This window comes from Antechinus flavipes, chromosome 4 (genome assembly GCF_016432865.1).
Source record: "Antechinus flavipes isolate AdamAnt ecotype Samford, QLD, Australia chromosome 4, AdamAnt_v2, whole genome shotgun sequence".
NCBI lineage: Eukaryota > Metazoa > Chordata > Mammalia > Dasyuromorphia > Dasyuridae > Antechinus > Antechinus flavipes.
In genome coordinates, this window is record NC_067401.1 from 388,582,255 (window position 1) to 388,596,974 (window position 14,720).

Consider the following 14,720-nt stretch of genomic DNA (forward strand, 5'->3'; position numbering starts at 1 on the left):
TAAGCCCACTTCTCTCTTGCCTTTCTGACTATAACTGGGAGGGAGTGACCATCTGCCTTTCAATTCCCTATTCTAGGAGGAACTTGATTCCACGGACACATCAGTGGTCATCAGCTCCTGCTCTCTGGCTGAAGCTCGACTATTGTTGGACAACTTTCTCAAAGCCTCCATTGAAAAGGTGATCATTTATCTCATATATATATATATATATATATATATATATATATATATAATTTTATTTTATAATAATTTTATATTGACAGAACCCATGCCAGGGTAATTTTTTTACAACATTATCCCTTGCACTTGCTTCTGTTCTGATTTTTCCCCTCCCTTCCTCCACCCCCTCCCCTAGATGGCAAGCAGTCCTATATATGTTAGATATGTTGCAGTATATCCTAGATACAATATATGTTTGCAGAACCGAGCAGTTCTCTTGTTGCACAGAGAGAATTGGATTCAGAAGGTAGAAATAACCCGGGAAGAAAAACAAAAATGCAAGCAGTTTATATTCATTTCCCAGTGTTCTTTCTTTGGATGTAGCTGCTTCTGTCCATCATTTATCAATTGAAACTCAGGTCTCTTTGTCAAAGAAATCCACTTCCATCAGAATACATCCTCATACAATATTGTTGTCGAAGTGTATAATGATCTCCTGGTTCTGCTCATTTCACTCAGCATCAGTTCATGTAAGTCTCTCCAGTCCTCTCTGTATTCATCCTGCTGGTCATTCCTTACAGAACAATAATATTCCATAACATTCATATACCACAATTTACCCAGCCATTCTCCAATTGATGGGCATCCAGTTTCTAGCCACTACAAACAGAGCTGCCACAAACATTTTGGCACATACAGGTCCCTTTCTTTTCTTTAGTATTTCTTTGGGATATAAGCCCAGTGGTAGCACTGCTGGATCAAAGGGTATGCACAGTTTGATAACTTTTTGGGCATAATTCCAGATTGCTCTCCAGAATGGTTGGATTCGTTCACAACTCCACCAACAATGCATCAGTGAGCCAGTTTTCCCGCATCCCCTCCAACATTCATCATTATTTTTTCCTGTCATCTTAGCCAATCTGACTGGTGCGTAGTGGTATCTCAGAGTTGTCTTAATTTGCATTTCTCTGATCAATAATGATTTGGAACACTCTTTCATATGAGTGGTAATAGTTTCAATTTCATCCTCTGAAAATTGTCTGTTCATATCCTTTGACCATTTATCAATTGGAGAATGGCTTGATTTATTATAAATTTGAGTCAGTTCTCTATATATTTTGGAAATGAGGCCTTTATCAGAACCTTTAACTGTGAAGATGTTTTCCCAGTTTGCTGCTTCCCTTCTAATCTTGTTTGCATTAGTTCTGTTTGTACAAAGGCTTTTTAATTTGATGTAATCAAAATTTTCTATTTTGAGATCAGTAATGGTCTCTAGTTCATCTTTGGTCACAAATTTCTTTCTCCTCCACAAGTCTGAGAGATAAACTATTCTATGTTCCTCTAATTTATTTATAATCTCGTTCTTTATGCCTAGGTCATGGACCCATTTTGATCTTATCTTAGTGTATGGTGTTAAGTGTGGGTCCATGATCATTTATCTTTGTCTTCTTCATTGTGTGCCTGGAGTATGGTGCTAGGTGCTGGAGAGGTACAGTAAGAATAACATTATCTCTCAAAAAATAGAATGAGGAGAGAGGCAGGTTAATTATTCTATGAAACAATTCTCAATTCTGTTAATTTGATCTGTAGATCAAGTAGAGCTAAGCCTGAAGGGTACTTGGGTGAAGAATGAGGGAGTTAGAGGTACAGAAAGGGCAGGGATGTATGTTGTGAATCCATTTCAGATACAAGCAACTTGAGCCCCCAAAGAAATCACTAACTCATAGATTTAGAACAGGAGTCATTTTTTTTTATTTTTTTATTTTCTTTCTTTTTTTTTTCTCTCTTTTTAAAAATTAATTTATTTATTTTATAATAACTTTTTATTGACAAGAACAGGATTCATTTAGTCCAATGCCCTCATTTTTCAAGTAAGAAGCCTGAGACCTAGGAGAGTTGAATAGTAATTGGCAGATGTGGGATTTGAACCCAAGCTCTGCGAGTCCAAATTCAACTTGTTCTTCAGTGCTACACTGCCATTTTGGAGTCATTAGTTACCTAGTGTCGTCCATACTTCTTTTGCCCTTAGCCTTTCCTTCTCCTTTCAACTAGCATCACCATATGAAGGACAGATGTATAAAGGCCTTTTTGAGATTTAAAGTCTAATAGGATTGAACAGGCAGATTACAGGAAAACCTGGTAAGACTTACATGAATTGATGCTGAGTGAAGTGAGCAGAACTGGGAGAACATTGTACACAGTAACAGCCACATTGTGTGATGACCAACTTTGATAGATCTAGCTTTTCTCAGCAATACAATGATCTAAGAAAGTTCCAAAAGACATGATGGAAAATGCCATCCACATCCAGAGGGAGAACTATGGAGTCTGAATACAGATTGAAGCACACTATTTACACTTTTTTACTTGGTTTTTCTTTTTGTTCAGATTCTTCTTTTCCAACATGACTAATGTGTGAATATGTTTAACTTAATTGTACATGAATAACCTATATCAGATTATTTGCTGTCTTGGGGAGGGGACTGGAGAGGGAGGGAGGGAGAAAGCAATGAAAATCAAAATCTTATAAAAGCAAATGTTGTATATTTTAACATATTTAACATGTATTGGTCTACCTGCCATCTAGGGGAGGGGGTGGGGGGAAGAAGGGGATAATTTGGAACAGAAGTTTTTGCAAGGATCAATGTTGAAAAATTATCCATGCATATGATTTATAAATAAAAAGCTTTAATTAAAAACAAACAAATAAATAAATGAAAGAAAAAGTAAATGTTGAAAACTATCTTTACATATAATTAGAAAAAAAAATACTATCAAGTGGGAGGAAAAATCTAATGGGAAGGTCTAGCACGCTAAAATCTCTTGGGAGAAGGAAAAAAGTATTTCCAGAGACTAATTCAAGGCAAAAATTACTTATCAGCAGAGTTCAACCATGAAGGGAGTGATGTGACACAAAGAATGGAGTTAGGATCCATGGTTCTGGATGTGAGGGCCCTTCCCAAGGGGTTAAAGTAGAGCAGTTCCCTCCCTCCCTCTCTCTTTCCCCCTCTCTCTGTCTGTCTCTCTATCTCTGTCTGATTCTCTTTCTCTTTTTTTCTCTCTCTTTGTCTCTCTCTGTCTCTCTCTATGTTTCTATGTCTCTGTCTCTGTCTCTCTTTTTCTTTCTCTCTGTCTCTCTATGTCTCTCTCTCTGTCTCTGTCTCTCTTTTTTTCTCTCTGTCTTCTCTTTCTCTCTCTGGGTCTCTGTCTCTTTCTTTTTCTTTTTGTCTCTTTCTCTCTCTGTCTCTCTCTCTTTTTCTCTCTCTCTCTCTTTCTGTCTTTCTCTGTGTGTCTCTCTTTTTTTCTCTCTCTCTCTCTCTCTCTCTCTCTCTCTCTCTCTCTCTCTCTCTCTGTTCCCTTCCCTATGTTTGACTCCATAATATCTAGGAAAGGAAAGAACAGGACCATTCTTGGGGAAGTGGGGATGGGGGGAAGGACTGTGCTTAGCACAAGCCACCCCTAGGCAGGGATGGGTGACCCTCTGTTGCTCCTTCCTCACTAGGGTCTACAGGTGGCCCAGAAGGAAGCCCAGATTCGGCTGTTGGAGGGGAGGCTGAGGCAGACGGACATGAACAACTCCTCTCAGAACCATCTGATCCTGGATGCCCTCCGAGAGAAGGCTGAGGCTCACCCTGAACTGCAGGCTCTGATCCACAATGTGCAGCAGGGTAAGGGGCGAAAGCGGGGCTCTCTGGCAGGGGAGCACAAGCAGCTCATCGGCTGCATCGGAGCCCTGGCCACGTGCGGGCCAGGAGCTGCCCAGCCCCATCTCCCCTTGCTGCCCAGCCCAGTTTCATAGAATTACTCGTTAAGACTCATTTTGGTCTTGGGGGGGGTGGAGGAGTGAAAGGGGAAACTCCGAGCCACGAAAGGCATTCTCCCTCTCCCTCCTCCCCCGCCACAGGCAGCTCCTCCTAGGAGCGGGTGGTTCTGGCTCTCCTCTCCCCACAGGCAGCTCCTCCTAGGAGCGGATGGTTCTGGCTCTCCTCTCCCCACAGGCAGCTCCTCCTAGGAGCGGATGGTTCTGGCTCTCCTCTCCCCACAGGCAGCTCCTCCTAGGAGCGGGTGGTTCTGGCTCTCCTCTCCCCATGGCAGCTCCTCCTAGGAGCGGGTGGTTCTGGCTCTCCTCTCCCCATGGCAGCTCCTCCTAGGAGCGGATGGTTCTGGCTCTCCTCTCCCCACAGGCAGCTCCTCCTAGGAGCGGGTGGTTCTGGCTCTCCTCTCCCCATGGCAGCTCCTCCTAGGAGCGGGTGGTTCTGGCTCTCCTCTCCCTTCCCCTCACCTTACCAGAGCCTTTCTTCTCACAGAGAATGGATATTGCAGCACAGATGAGGAGATCTCCGAGTTCTCAGAGGGGAGGTAAGTTTCCCTGCTGAGGAAACAACCAGGACCCAGCTGGCAGAGCAGGTGAAGGGCTGGGAGGGGACCCCATGGGAGCAGGGGGCCCTGGGCCGGCCTGAGGAGAGACCCCAAGCTCAGGAGGTGGCAAAAAAAGTGAGTGAGCCTCCTCGTTGTCTCCCCTAGCTTCTCCCAGTCCTTCACCATGAAAGGTTCTACGAGCCATGATGATTTCAAGTTCAAGGTGAGTAACCAGATGGCCCCTCCTTTCCCACTTTGCCAATGCCTTCCCCACTCTCTCCTCCATTTCCAACACAGCATGACTCCTGTCTTCTCTTCCCGAAGGGTGGTTCAGATAGGGTCTGCGGCTTGTAAAACACTTGGTGCACATTATTTATTTGAGCCTCACTACAATACCCTATAAAGGAAAATAATGCAAATGTAATTATGTCAATTTACAAATGGGTAAACTGAGGCTCAGAGAGGCTGTGACCCACCCACAGTCCCATTCCTAGTGTTAGAGATGAGGCTCAAACCTCAGGACTTTGTCCACTCTGCCGTACGCCCACAGTGGTAGCCAAAGTCACTGCCCGGGTCGGGAATCCTTCCTGAGAGTTGTGATCCTGCATTCTGCCTGTGGCCCGACCCTCCCACCGAGTACCCCTCCTCTCGCCTGCCCCTCTGCAGGGGGAGCCCAAGCTGTCGGCCCAAATGAAGGCGGTGTCGGCTGAGTGCCTGGGCCCCCCGCTGGACATCTCCACCAAGAACATCACTAAATCCCTGGCCTCCCTCGTGGAGATCAAAGAGGACGGCGTGGGCTTCTCCATCCGAGACCCCTACTACCGAGACAAGGTCTCCCGGACCATCAGCCTGCCCACCCGGGGCAGCACCTTGTAAGCACGGGCACAGGGGAGCGAGGGGGACGGGGGGTGACTGCCCGGGCTGCCCAGGAGGCCCTTGGGCTCATGCACTTTTACCATTCCAGCCCTCGGCAATCACGAGGCTCTGAAACGTCCCCCCTGACCCGCAGGAAATCCTATGACCGAGGGCAGCCCATCAGGTAAGGGCCAACCCTGGTCATCCGCGTTGTGCATGGTACCTTCTGTGGGAGGTCATCCACTTGTGGGCCGCCCCTGGCAGTTTTAAATCCTGGCCCAGTTTCTCCATCACCTAGCTGCCTTGGAGGGGAAGAGGCTCCCCCAACGGGAGGAGGCTTCTGAGTGAACCCCTTCAGCCCATGAGATTCTATAATACCCCTAGTCCATCTTCCTACGCTTGCCACTCATGGACTCGGAGAATTGTGAATTAATTTTCATACGGGCCTTAGCCCAAGCCAATCAGAAACGAAAGCCTGCTTCTCAAAAGTCATTTCACGTATGTCAGCTATAAATGGCTTTTGCATTAAAAAACCATTGTGCCTCTGGTCCTTTCCATTAGTGCAAGCGCCCTAACCCTCAGATTACTCTTCTGAAAGTCCTTGAGGGCCTGGCAGTGGGAACTCGGGAGCCAGAGCAGAGAATACAGGTTGAGTCGGTCCCCAGGCAGCCCTGGAAGGCTGGTTGTGGTGAGGATGGGTATCTATGTGGTGACATTAATCTCTAGGAGATTTTCTCTATCTCTGTGGAGATTCAGAACCAGAGACAGAGCCTCTGAAAGGAACTGTGCAGATTGTCCCATTCCCATGTTGGAAGAAGCTGAGGTCCAGAGTCACGCAGTAAATTAGTGGCAGAACCGGATTTCAAGTCCAGAAATTCAGGGTTTTTGGTCCATTGGTCCATAGATCTTTCAGCTGAATCATACTGTGTCCGAGGGTCAGGAGGGGGACTTTCCCCTACAAGCACAAACCCAAATGTCTGAGCCAGCCTTGGGAGATGAGCCGTTTACAAAGGACTGTTCTCCTCGGCTCTGATGGACTTAAATGCTGTCCGACAGGCTTGGGCCGGACGCTGGGCTCTTTGACTGGATGGATTTTTGTTTGGGGGAGGGGTTTTTTGGCCCTCCTTGTGGAGGACCCTACCAGAAGAAATCCATTTGACCAGTGTGGCTCGCTCTCTGTAATTTCTAGTCTTTGAGACGGCCCTCCGGGGCCATGGGCAGCTTAAGGGACTTGGCGGGGTCCCGTGCTAGTCGGTGTCAGGCTGAGCTAGTGTCCGACTCCATGCTGTCTCTCAACATTGTAGGGAAGTTTTCTCACCATGAGAAGTCGGTTTTAGACTTGGGACGACAGCAAGGTGTAATAGATAACGACTCTTTGGAATCGGGCCCAAATTCAGCCTCTGACGCGTGTGGGCTGGGTGACCCCCGACGAACACCGGGGCCCCGATCGCCCGTGGCCAGCCCCCAGTCCAGACCTGAGTTCCCAGGCAGTCGGTCAGTCAGCGTGCAGAGAGGGGGTCCTTACACGGGGGAACAAAATACACAGATCAGGTTCTGAGGGAGGGAGACCCTGCTAACCGAGCTGTTCCAGAATGGAGCCTTGGAAGGTAGTGAGTTCCCCTGTTCTGCTCCTGGCCCCACTCCAGGTCCTCGGACATGGCCTTCACACCCCCTTCGTCCCCCCCTACGCGGCCCCGCAATGACCGTAACGTCTTCTCTCGCCTCACCAGCAATCAGAGCCAGGGGTCAGCACTGGACAAGTAAGAGCTGGGGCCTCGGGGCAAGGGCTGGGATCCAGGGGGAGGAGGGGTGTCCTCGGGGAGGAGCAGGGGCGAGGAAGCCGAGCCTGGACGTTAAATCCCTTCCCTCCCCCTTCCTTTTCCTCCCGGCCCTTCCTCCGGGTTCCCAGGGCCCCTTCCAAAGCATAAGACCCTCACGTCCCTCCTAATGTCATCGTCCTCTCTGGAGACTAGTCAGGCTCTGGTCCTCCGGCATAGAATGCAGGGAGGGGAGAAGTCTCGGGGCCGCCCCTCACCCTGGCCTGTGCCCCCGACCCCTCTCTGCTGCCTCTGGGCCCCCTCTTGGCCCCGGCAGGGCCCCCACTGCCCAGGGATGGGGCTCTAAGTGCCACGTCCTCCCGCCCCTGCTTTGTCTCTGGACCTCTGTGACGTGTTTCTAGCTGCCTCCTTTGGGGGTGCTGTGCCAGCGGTGGGCAACAGCTGCTCTGCATTGGGTACCCCACCCCACGTTTACTTGGTGCTTGTGTCACAGACTTAGAAGGAAGGAGGGAGGGAATCCGCCTCTGTGATGGGCGCTGTTTGCTTTGGGGGTGTTGGAGAGCCCCCTCCCCACCAGCTCCCAGGGGCTGCTTCTCAGGCTCCCCCAGCTTCAGGGCTCTCGGCTCGGCCGGCATGGAGCATTAGGGGGGCTCCTCTGCCGTGGCCTCCTTCCCGTGCTGACGTGGTAACCCCCTTTTTGTCTGTTTCATGGGGTCAGGATTAACCCACCTCCGTCCCTGACCATCCTCCACATTGGACTTGAAAAAACCCCTCAGCGAAAACTAAGCTGCCCCCAATCCCCCTGACTCCTGCCATTTCTGACCACTCGTGGGTGACAAAGGTGGGCCCAGGGCCCTCGGTGAAGGAATGGAGCCCGAAGCTCTGTCCCTGACCTCCAGCCACTGCCCTGAGAGGGTCCCGGTCGGTGGGAGGAGGGGACATGGGGATCCCTGCCAAAGGCGTCCAGAGCGAGAAGCCTCAGCGTAGGAAGCCCGAGGGCAGGGCGAGGGGCCCGGGCTCTGCGGGTCAGGGACACCAGGGATGCTGAGCCCAGACGTGGGCTGCCCGGCTCCGGGGGCTGCTCCGCTGCTCGCTCCCGCCTCTTGCCCAGGAGGGTTGCTCCGCTGGGCTGGGGCAGCTGCTTCCTCCTGCTCTGCAGAAGCGCCCTGGCCCTGGCAGGGAGAGACTTGGGGGCTTGAGGGCAGGGCGCCCTCCGGCTTAGGCTGTGGGGCAGCTGGAGAGCTTGAGCCGGACAAACAGGGCCAGGAACCATCACCACCTCCTTCCCCCGCCGGGGCCGGCCCTCCCCACCTCTTCCCATCCTCTCAGGAGGGTCCCCCTGGCGCCCCAGCATCTAGGCCAGGCCCTAACTCTGCCCCCGCCCGCTGTCTCCCTCTCCCGCACCCCCTCCGACCCCGGCTCTCTGCCGCAATAACCCTCTGACTCCCCGAGTCTGCCGCTGCCGCCTCTCCTCCTCCTCCTCCTGTCGGTCCGTTTCTCCTCTCTCCCCACCCCCTAATCCAGCTAATTTTCTGCCCTCCCCAGGTCTGATGACAGCGACTCCTCTATCTCGGAGGTCCTGAGGTACAGCGCTCGTGTTTGGTTTCCCTGTCTCAGCGTCCCCTTTTCTGTGTGTTTCTCTCCATCTCGGACGTGTCTCTCTTCCGCCTGCCCGCCTCTCTCCCCCCTTATGCCCCCTGCATGCTGCCCGCCCGTGCCCCCCGTCCTGCATCCCCCCTCATCGAGTGACTGGTTCTCTGTAGCCCCTGTTCCTGCTGCCCCCACCCACAGGCGCGGTTCCTCCCTCTCAGGCTGGCTGAATGGCTTCCGTGGAGCTCTGAGCTTCTGCTGCACTGGGGAGGGAGGGAGTTCTGAGGGGGCAGGGGCGGGGGGGCGCGCACGCCGCTGGAGCGCCCGCTGTCCCTTCCCTGGACTCCGGAGGGGGCCCCGGGAATCCCTGGGCTATGGCCCCCTCCTCAGGGTCCTCCTGGGGCGCAGGAAGTGCTGACACAGACCCCCTGGTCCCCTGCCACAGCCCCTCCTGCCTCGGATGGCGGGCTCGGCTCCCCATTCTGCCAGGGGCCCCGATGGGCCCTGCCTCTGAAAGGGACCCCGGGAGTCAGGAAAAGCCGCCCGCCCTCGACAGCACACCCTGCAGGAGGGCTCGGGCAGTCCTGCCGGCTTCCGGCCGTCAGGAATCATTAAGCTTAAGCACTGTGCGAGGGACGTGGCATTTGTAGCATTTATACCTGTGTGTGTGCGTGTGTTCTCGTGTGTATGTGTAGTATTTACATAGAACTTTATGGTGGGCAAGGGGCTTTATAAAAAGCGTATTATTTGATTCTCAGCACCCAGTGATTTATAGCATTTGTACATACACACACGTGTCTGTGTATAATTATATTATATACTTCTATATTACATATGTTTTATATTGTTACATGATTATACACACATATATAATGAGTATTTACATAGAACTTTATGGTTTGCAGAGGGCTTTATAAATAGAGTATTATTTGATCCTCGCAACCCAATGATTATAGCATTTATAAATACACATCTATCTATGGAAAGAGAGAGAGCATTTATATAGAACCTTATGGTTTGCAAAGTGCTTTATTTCTAACTGTACTAAAGTCTGTGTGCTCTCTGGAGACATGTACCTATCTACAAAACAGGGACAAAGTCTTTTGCGGGGAGGAAGCCCCAGCAGCCGGGGAATCTCCGGGCAGCTGAGCTGAGCTCTGTGGGAGCCAGAGATGTTAGGGACCAAAAAGGGCATCCAGACGCTGCGTGTCAGAGCCAGGGAGGAGGTTGTGTGTACCACAGCACCCCCTTCACGGGCAATGATAAGATAAGAGTCACTCCACCTTGGAAATTCAGATTCAGATTTAGAATCAAAAATGACTTTGAGCTAGAAGGGATCCCAGATAGCACCTGGACCAGTCAAAGATTTGCTGATATTAATCCTTATTTTGTGATCCCCACATTCAGTTACAGGAGATCATATGGGGTTGTAACTTAGGGTAAAAAGCTGCTTTATTTTATAAATGAGGAAAATGCAGCCCAGAGATGTCAGATGTTTGGCCCATTCCCATGGGCATCTTTCAGATAATACAAATAAGAAATAGCAAAACCAGGAGGTGAGCCAGGTTCTCTGACTCTTGGTCTAGTATTTCTTATTGCATTGTTGCAGTGTATTCTTTTTAAAAATATATATTAATAATAGCTTTTAATTTTTCAAAATATATGCAAAGAAAATTTTTAACATTCACCCTTACAGAACCTTAGTGTTCCAAATTTTTCTCCCTCCCTTCCTCTTCTCCTCCCTCTCCTGGACAGCAAGTATAACAATACAGGTTAAACATGTTGTTGCAGCATATTTAAGCACCAGGTGAGAGCAGCCTGATTTGCGGGCCGAGAGCCTCTAGAAGCTGGGGAGGGAGCTCTGGTGAGGCTTTCTGATGTATGGCCTGGTCCTGATCCTTCTGCTTGCATAGGTCCCTGAAGGTGGAGCTTCCTACAAGGCTATCAGTTCTCAGATGATCCATTTTCCTAATGATCCTTGTCATTGCTGGCCCTCCTCCATCCTTGCCTAGGGCCGGAGCGAAGAATTGAGGATAGATAGCAATGGAAAACACAAAGTGACAGCAGAAAACAGAAGCACATGTTGGGTTGGCTGCATCTCAAACTCTTCTGCAGGAATAGCTGCGGGTTAAAAAAAATTAATATTTTATTGGATCATCTGTGTCTTCTCCCTTCTCCACTAGTGTGGAAAATTGAGAGGATACTGGGAATCCTTCTAGGTCCCAAACAGCAGCATCTTGGAGAGATGGCTGTCTGTGAGAACAATGGGGGATGCACTGAAGGCTCCAGCTACATATAGCCATGTAGTCAACAGGAGCTCCTGTAAGGGACACTCACCAGAATACATCTTCGTGTAGTGCGTTCTCTCTCCCTCTGTTTCTCTGTCTCTCTCTCATTCTTTCTGTCTGTGTCTTTCTGTTCTCTCTCCCTCATTTTCTCATTCTTATTCTCTCTTTCTCTCATCCTTTCTGTGTGTTTCATTATTTGTTTTATCTGAAAGATACATTATGAGAATGGACAAATCATTTTACCTCTTACTCTTGTTAGTTCTCTCATTCTCTTTCTCATCCTTATTCTCTCATCTTTCTGTCTTTCTCATTCTCTTCTATCTTTCATTCTCTCTTGTTCTTTGTCTCAGTCTCTTGCTCTCTTTAATTCTGTGTCTGTCTCTTCTCTCTCCATTTCTCTGTCTGTGTGTATAAATATGTGTGTGTTCATATATATATTGAATATATATATTGATATTATTATTATATTATATTGAATATATATATATATTGAGTTTAAGTCCTTCCATGGCACTTTACCACAATCCTGTTATCTTTATCTTCCATATTTCCATATGTGTGAGGATTTCCAACTTAAGCAGAGTGCTTATATGAGCCTCACGATATATGTCTGGTACATCATTGATGGTATCCTGCTGTGTAAAACAAGTCCCACTGATTTAACTCTTGAGAGGTGCCTAAGACCTTAAGCTCAAGGGACCTCGTTAATTATGGGTCAGAGATTAAGCCTGAATGCAGGCAATCTGGCCTCCAAGGCAATTTCTTTATTCACTCTGCCGTGCTGTCCCTCAGAACTTGTTTTCCAGATAGACAGATCAATATAATATTATCTTTCCCATATATGACGCTTCTACTTTTTTGAGAAACAAATCTTCCTTCTTGGAATCCCATTCATTCAACAATTCTTGGATACCTGTAGTATTTAGCCACGAAGCTAAAACTTTTGCAATCCAGCAAATGCCTAATCACATAGTGTGAGTAATTTTGATTAATTATTATGCCAGAGCTCCATCCTCTAGCGCTAAACCATTTAATTCTGTGTGAACTGAGATACAAGTGAGCGTTCTGAAGGGTATTTAATATGTTGTGACATGTGATCCAGTAGTAGGTAGATACGTATGTGTCTTCGTGTGTGTGTGTGAATGTATAGTAGGCTCATTATTGGCCATATTTAACCCATTAAAAACTGACTAATGGCCAAGTATTGAGAGTTAAGTAGAAGAAGGGAAATAGTGGCCTAAGGGTTATCATCTCTGTATTTCTATCACATGTACCCAGGTAAATTAATGATGGAAATGGGAAACCCAGCGAGCTGCTTTAGCCAGGAAGGAACCTTCTGTTCCTCTTCTGTTATCTACTTTATATTCTGTTCTAATTTCCCTCTCCTTTGACCCTATTAGAGAAGACACTCAGACCGGAAGTTTCAGGAGGTCAGAGACTATACGTCTCCTCTTCCCACCTGTTCCCTAGTGGCCGGTTTGGGTTTAGGCCGACAGAAGTTACTGTTGGAGAAAGCGGCCTTTATAAGGCACATCCTTTTCTACCTCCCAAGTCCCCCTCACACACTCACCCACTCGTAGTCATTCTTTGGGATTATTTTGTGAGACTGGCCTCTGGTTTCCCCTCCTCGTTCTTTCCCTTCTTCCTTCCCCTGAGCCATCCTCAGTCCTGTGCTCGTCTCTCTGCCTGGCTAAGTGTCTCTTCCTTCTCTTCCTGGAAAGGGGGATCATCAACCCCATCGGCGGGGCCAAGAGCGCCCGGACCGCTCCCCTGCAGTGCGTCTCAGTGGCCGAGGGTCACACCAAGCCCATTCTTTGCTTGGATGCCACTGACGAGCTGCTCTTCACAGGATCAAAAGGTATGTGAGGAACAAACCGTAAGTGGGAGAAAAAGGCCAGGGCTCCTGGGAAGAGCGCGCCTGTGTCCGAACGTGCAGTCTGAGACCCCGCTCCCCGCTCCGCCTCTGCTCTCCCCCCTCCGTGCCTTCCCACCTCGATGTCTCCCGTCTCCAAACTTTCCCTCGGACCCTTCTCTTTCCTAGTTCCCATCCCTTGACCCCCCAGGAAGCCGCCTCTGACTAACCTCCCCTTGCTTTTCACGGACCAAGGCTCTCCTTTCCCTTGCCCACCCTCAGTACTTATGAAACTCTTAGTTTCTGCTGGATTTGTGTCGTGCGCTTCTCCCCCCACTTCTGCCCCACTGAGCTCCTGGTGCCCAGACCCCTGTAGACAGGCTGGTGGGAGGTCTCGTGCCGGGGCTGATGGACTGGCCCTGACAGATGCCCCTGCGTCTGCCCCCGGGGTTTCTTCCCTACAGACAGAAGCTGCAAGATGTGGAACCTGGTGACGGGGCAGGAGATCGCCGCTCTGAAGGGACATCCCAACAATGTTGTCTCCATCAAGTACTGCGCTCACCTGGGCCTGGTGTTCTCCGTCTCCACGTCCTATATCAAGGTGTGGGACATCCGGGATTCCGCCAAGTGCATTCGCACCCTCACGTAGGTACCTCCCCTCCCTGCCTCCCCGTAGTCCCAGCGTGCTCGTGGGTGCTCCTCCACCCAGGACTCCCCTAGTGCCCTGCTGAGGGTCCTTAGGAAAGCTGAGGCAGCTTGGGCTTGGCGCACTGGTCCAGCACCCAGAGGGCCCTGTTTGTCTGGCACCGTCCCCGTGTCCGGGAGCCCCCAGGAGCCGGGCACTGTGACCCACTGAGCAAACCTCACCTTGGCTGTCGGCCTCCAGCCTACCTTAAGCACTGTAGCCTTGGGGAGGGGGCTCTAGGTGACAGGCTGGACGTGCAGGCCTGTCCGGTGCTTTGTCCAGAAGGTGAGCAGGTAAGCTCGGACTCTTGCTCACCTGTGTGCAGCATGAAAAGGGATTTCCATAGACATTTCTACCCTCCCCCACTTCCCCCATCCCCGGCCACCCTGAGGTAGACAGGTAAAGGATGGGAGGGTGGCAGATGAGCTCTAGAAAGTCCCTGCACCCTAAGTTCAGAGATGAGATGTTTCTGAGGGCGGGGAGCTCCTCTGTCCGGGGGAGGGCTTATCCTAAAAGGGGAGCTCCTGGTGTGAGGCTGGAGGCTGCCATCAGGTCTTAACTGTGCTCCCCACGGGCCGGACCAGGTCCTCGGGCCAAGTGATCTCCGGAGACGCCTGCGCAAGTACCACCAACCGCACCATCACCAGCGCGCAGGGCGAGCACCAGATCAACCAGATTGCCCTCAACCCCACCGGCACTACCCTGTACGCTGCCTCTGGCAACTCGGTCCGTGTCTGGGAGCTCAACAGGTCAGGGCAGCGAGGGGCCGGCGGGGCCGGGCAGGACGCTGCCCTGGGTGGGAGACAGACCCCAGGAGGCGGCTGGGCGTTTCCCTGGATCGGGCTGGACACCCCCATTCCTGCATGGGGAACTTGGCTTCTCGGGGAACCTGGGGTATCTGAAGGGAAGCGTCTCCTGGGACTGAGACTGGTCAGAACCTTGCCTTGTTCACATCCCAGCCCAGAGGGCCGCTTCTGCCCAACGTCCCACGCGCATCCTTTCCTCCCCAAACAGATTCCAGCCCATTGGCAAGCTGACCGGCCACATTGGCCCCGTGATGTGCTTGACCGTCAGCCAGACTTCCAATCAGCACGATCTTGTGGTGACGGGCTCCAAGGACCACTATGTGAAGGTACTGGCTGCCCACGAACTCA

The 14,720-nt window shown here is 50.5% G+C and overlaps 1 protein-coding gene across 5 annotated transcripts in view; it reads left to right on the forward strand.

Moving 5' to 3' along the window:
• The window catches only part of KIF21B (kinesin family member 21B), a 69,080-nt gene that overhangs the window by 43,596 nt on the left and 10,764 nt on the right, over positions 1-14,720 (forward strand). For 3 of the 5 annotated variants that reach the window (XR_007953804.1, XR_007953805.1, XM_051998678.1), the window contains 12 exons: positions 77-178; positions 3,662-3,827; positions 4,467-4,518; positions 4,684-4,741; positions 5,185-5,390; positions 5,483-5,557; positions 7,020-7,133; positions 8,697-8,735; positions 12,751-12,887; positions 13,346-13,526; positions 14,151-14,315; positions 14,581-14,698. Coding sequence is in view for 2 of the 5 variants with exons in the window: in XM_051998678.1 (XP_051854638.1) it covers positions 77-178; positions 3,662-3,827; positions 4,467-4,518; positions 4,684-4,741; positions 5,185-5,390; positions 5,483-5,557; positions 7,020-7,133; positions 8,697-8,735; positions 12,751-12,887; positions 13,346-13,526; positions 14,151-14,315; positions 14,581-14,698 (1,413 nt within the window). In the remaining 3 variants the exon portion in view is untranslated. The remainder of the gene's footprint in view (positions 1-76; positions 179-3,661; positions 3,828-4,466; positions 4,519-4,683; positions 4,742-5,184; positions 5,391-5,482; positions 5,558-7,019; positions 7,134-8,696; positions 8,736-12,750; positions 12,888-13,345; positions 13,527-14,150; positions 14,316-14,580; positions 14,699-14,720) is intronic. The other 2 variants (XR_007953806.1, XM_051998679.1) reach the window with 1 other exon arrangement.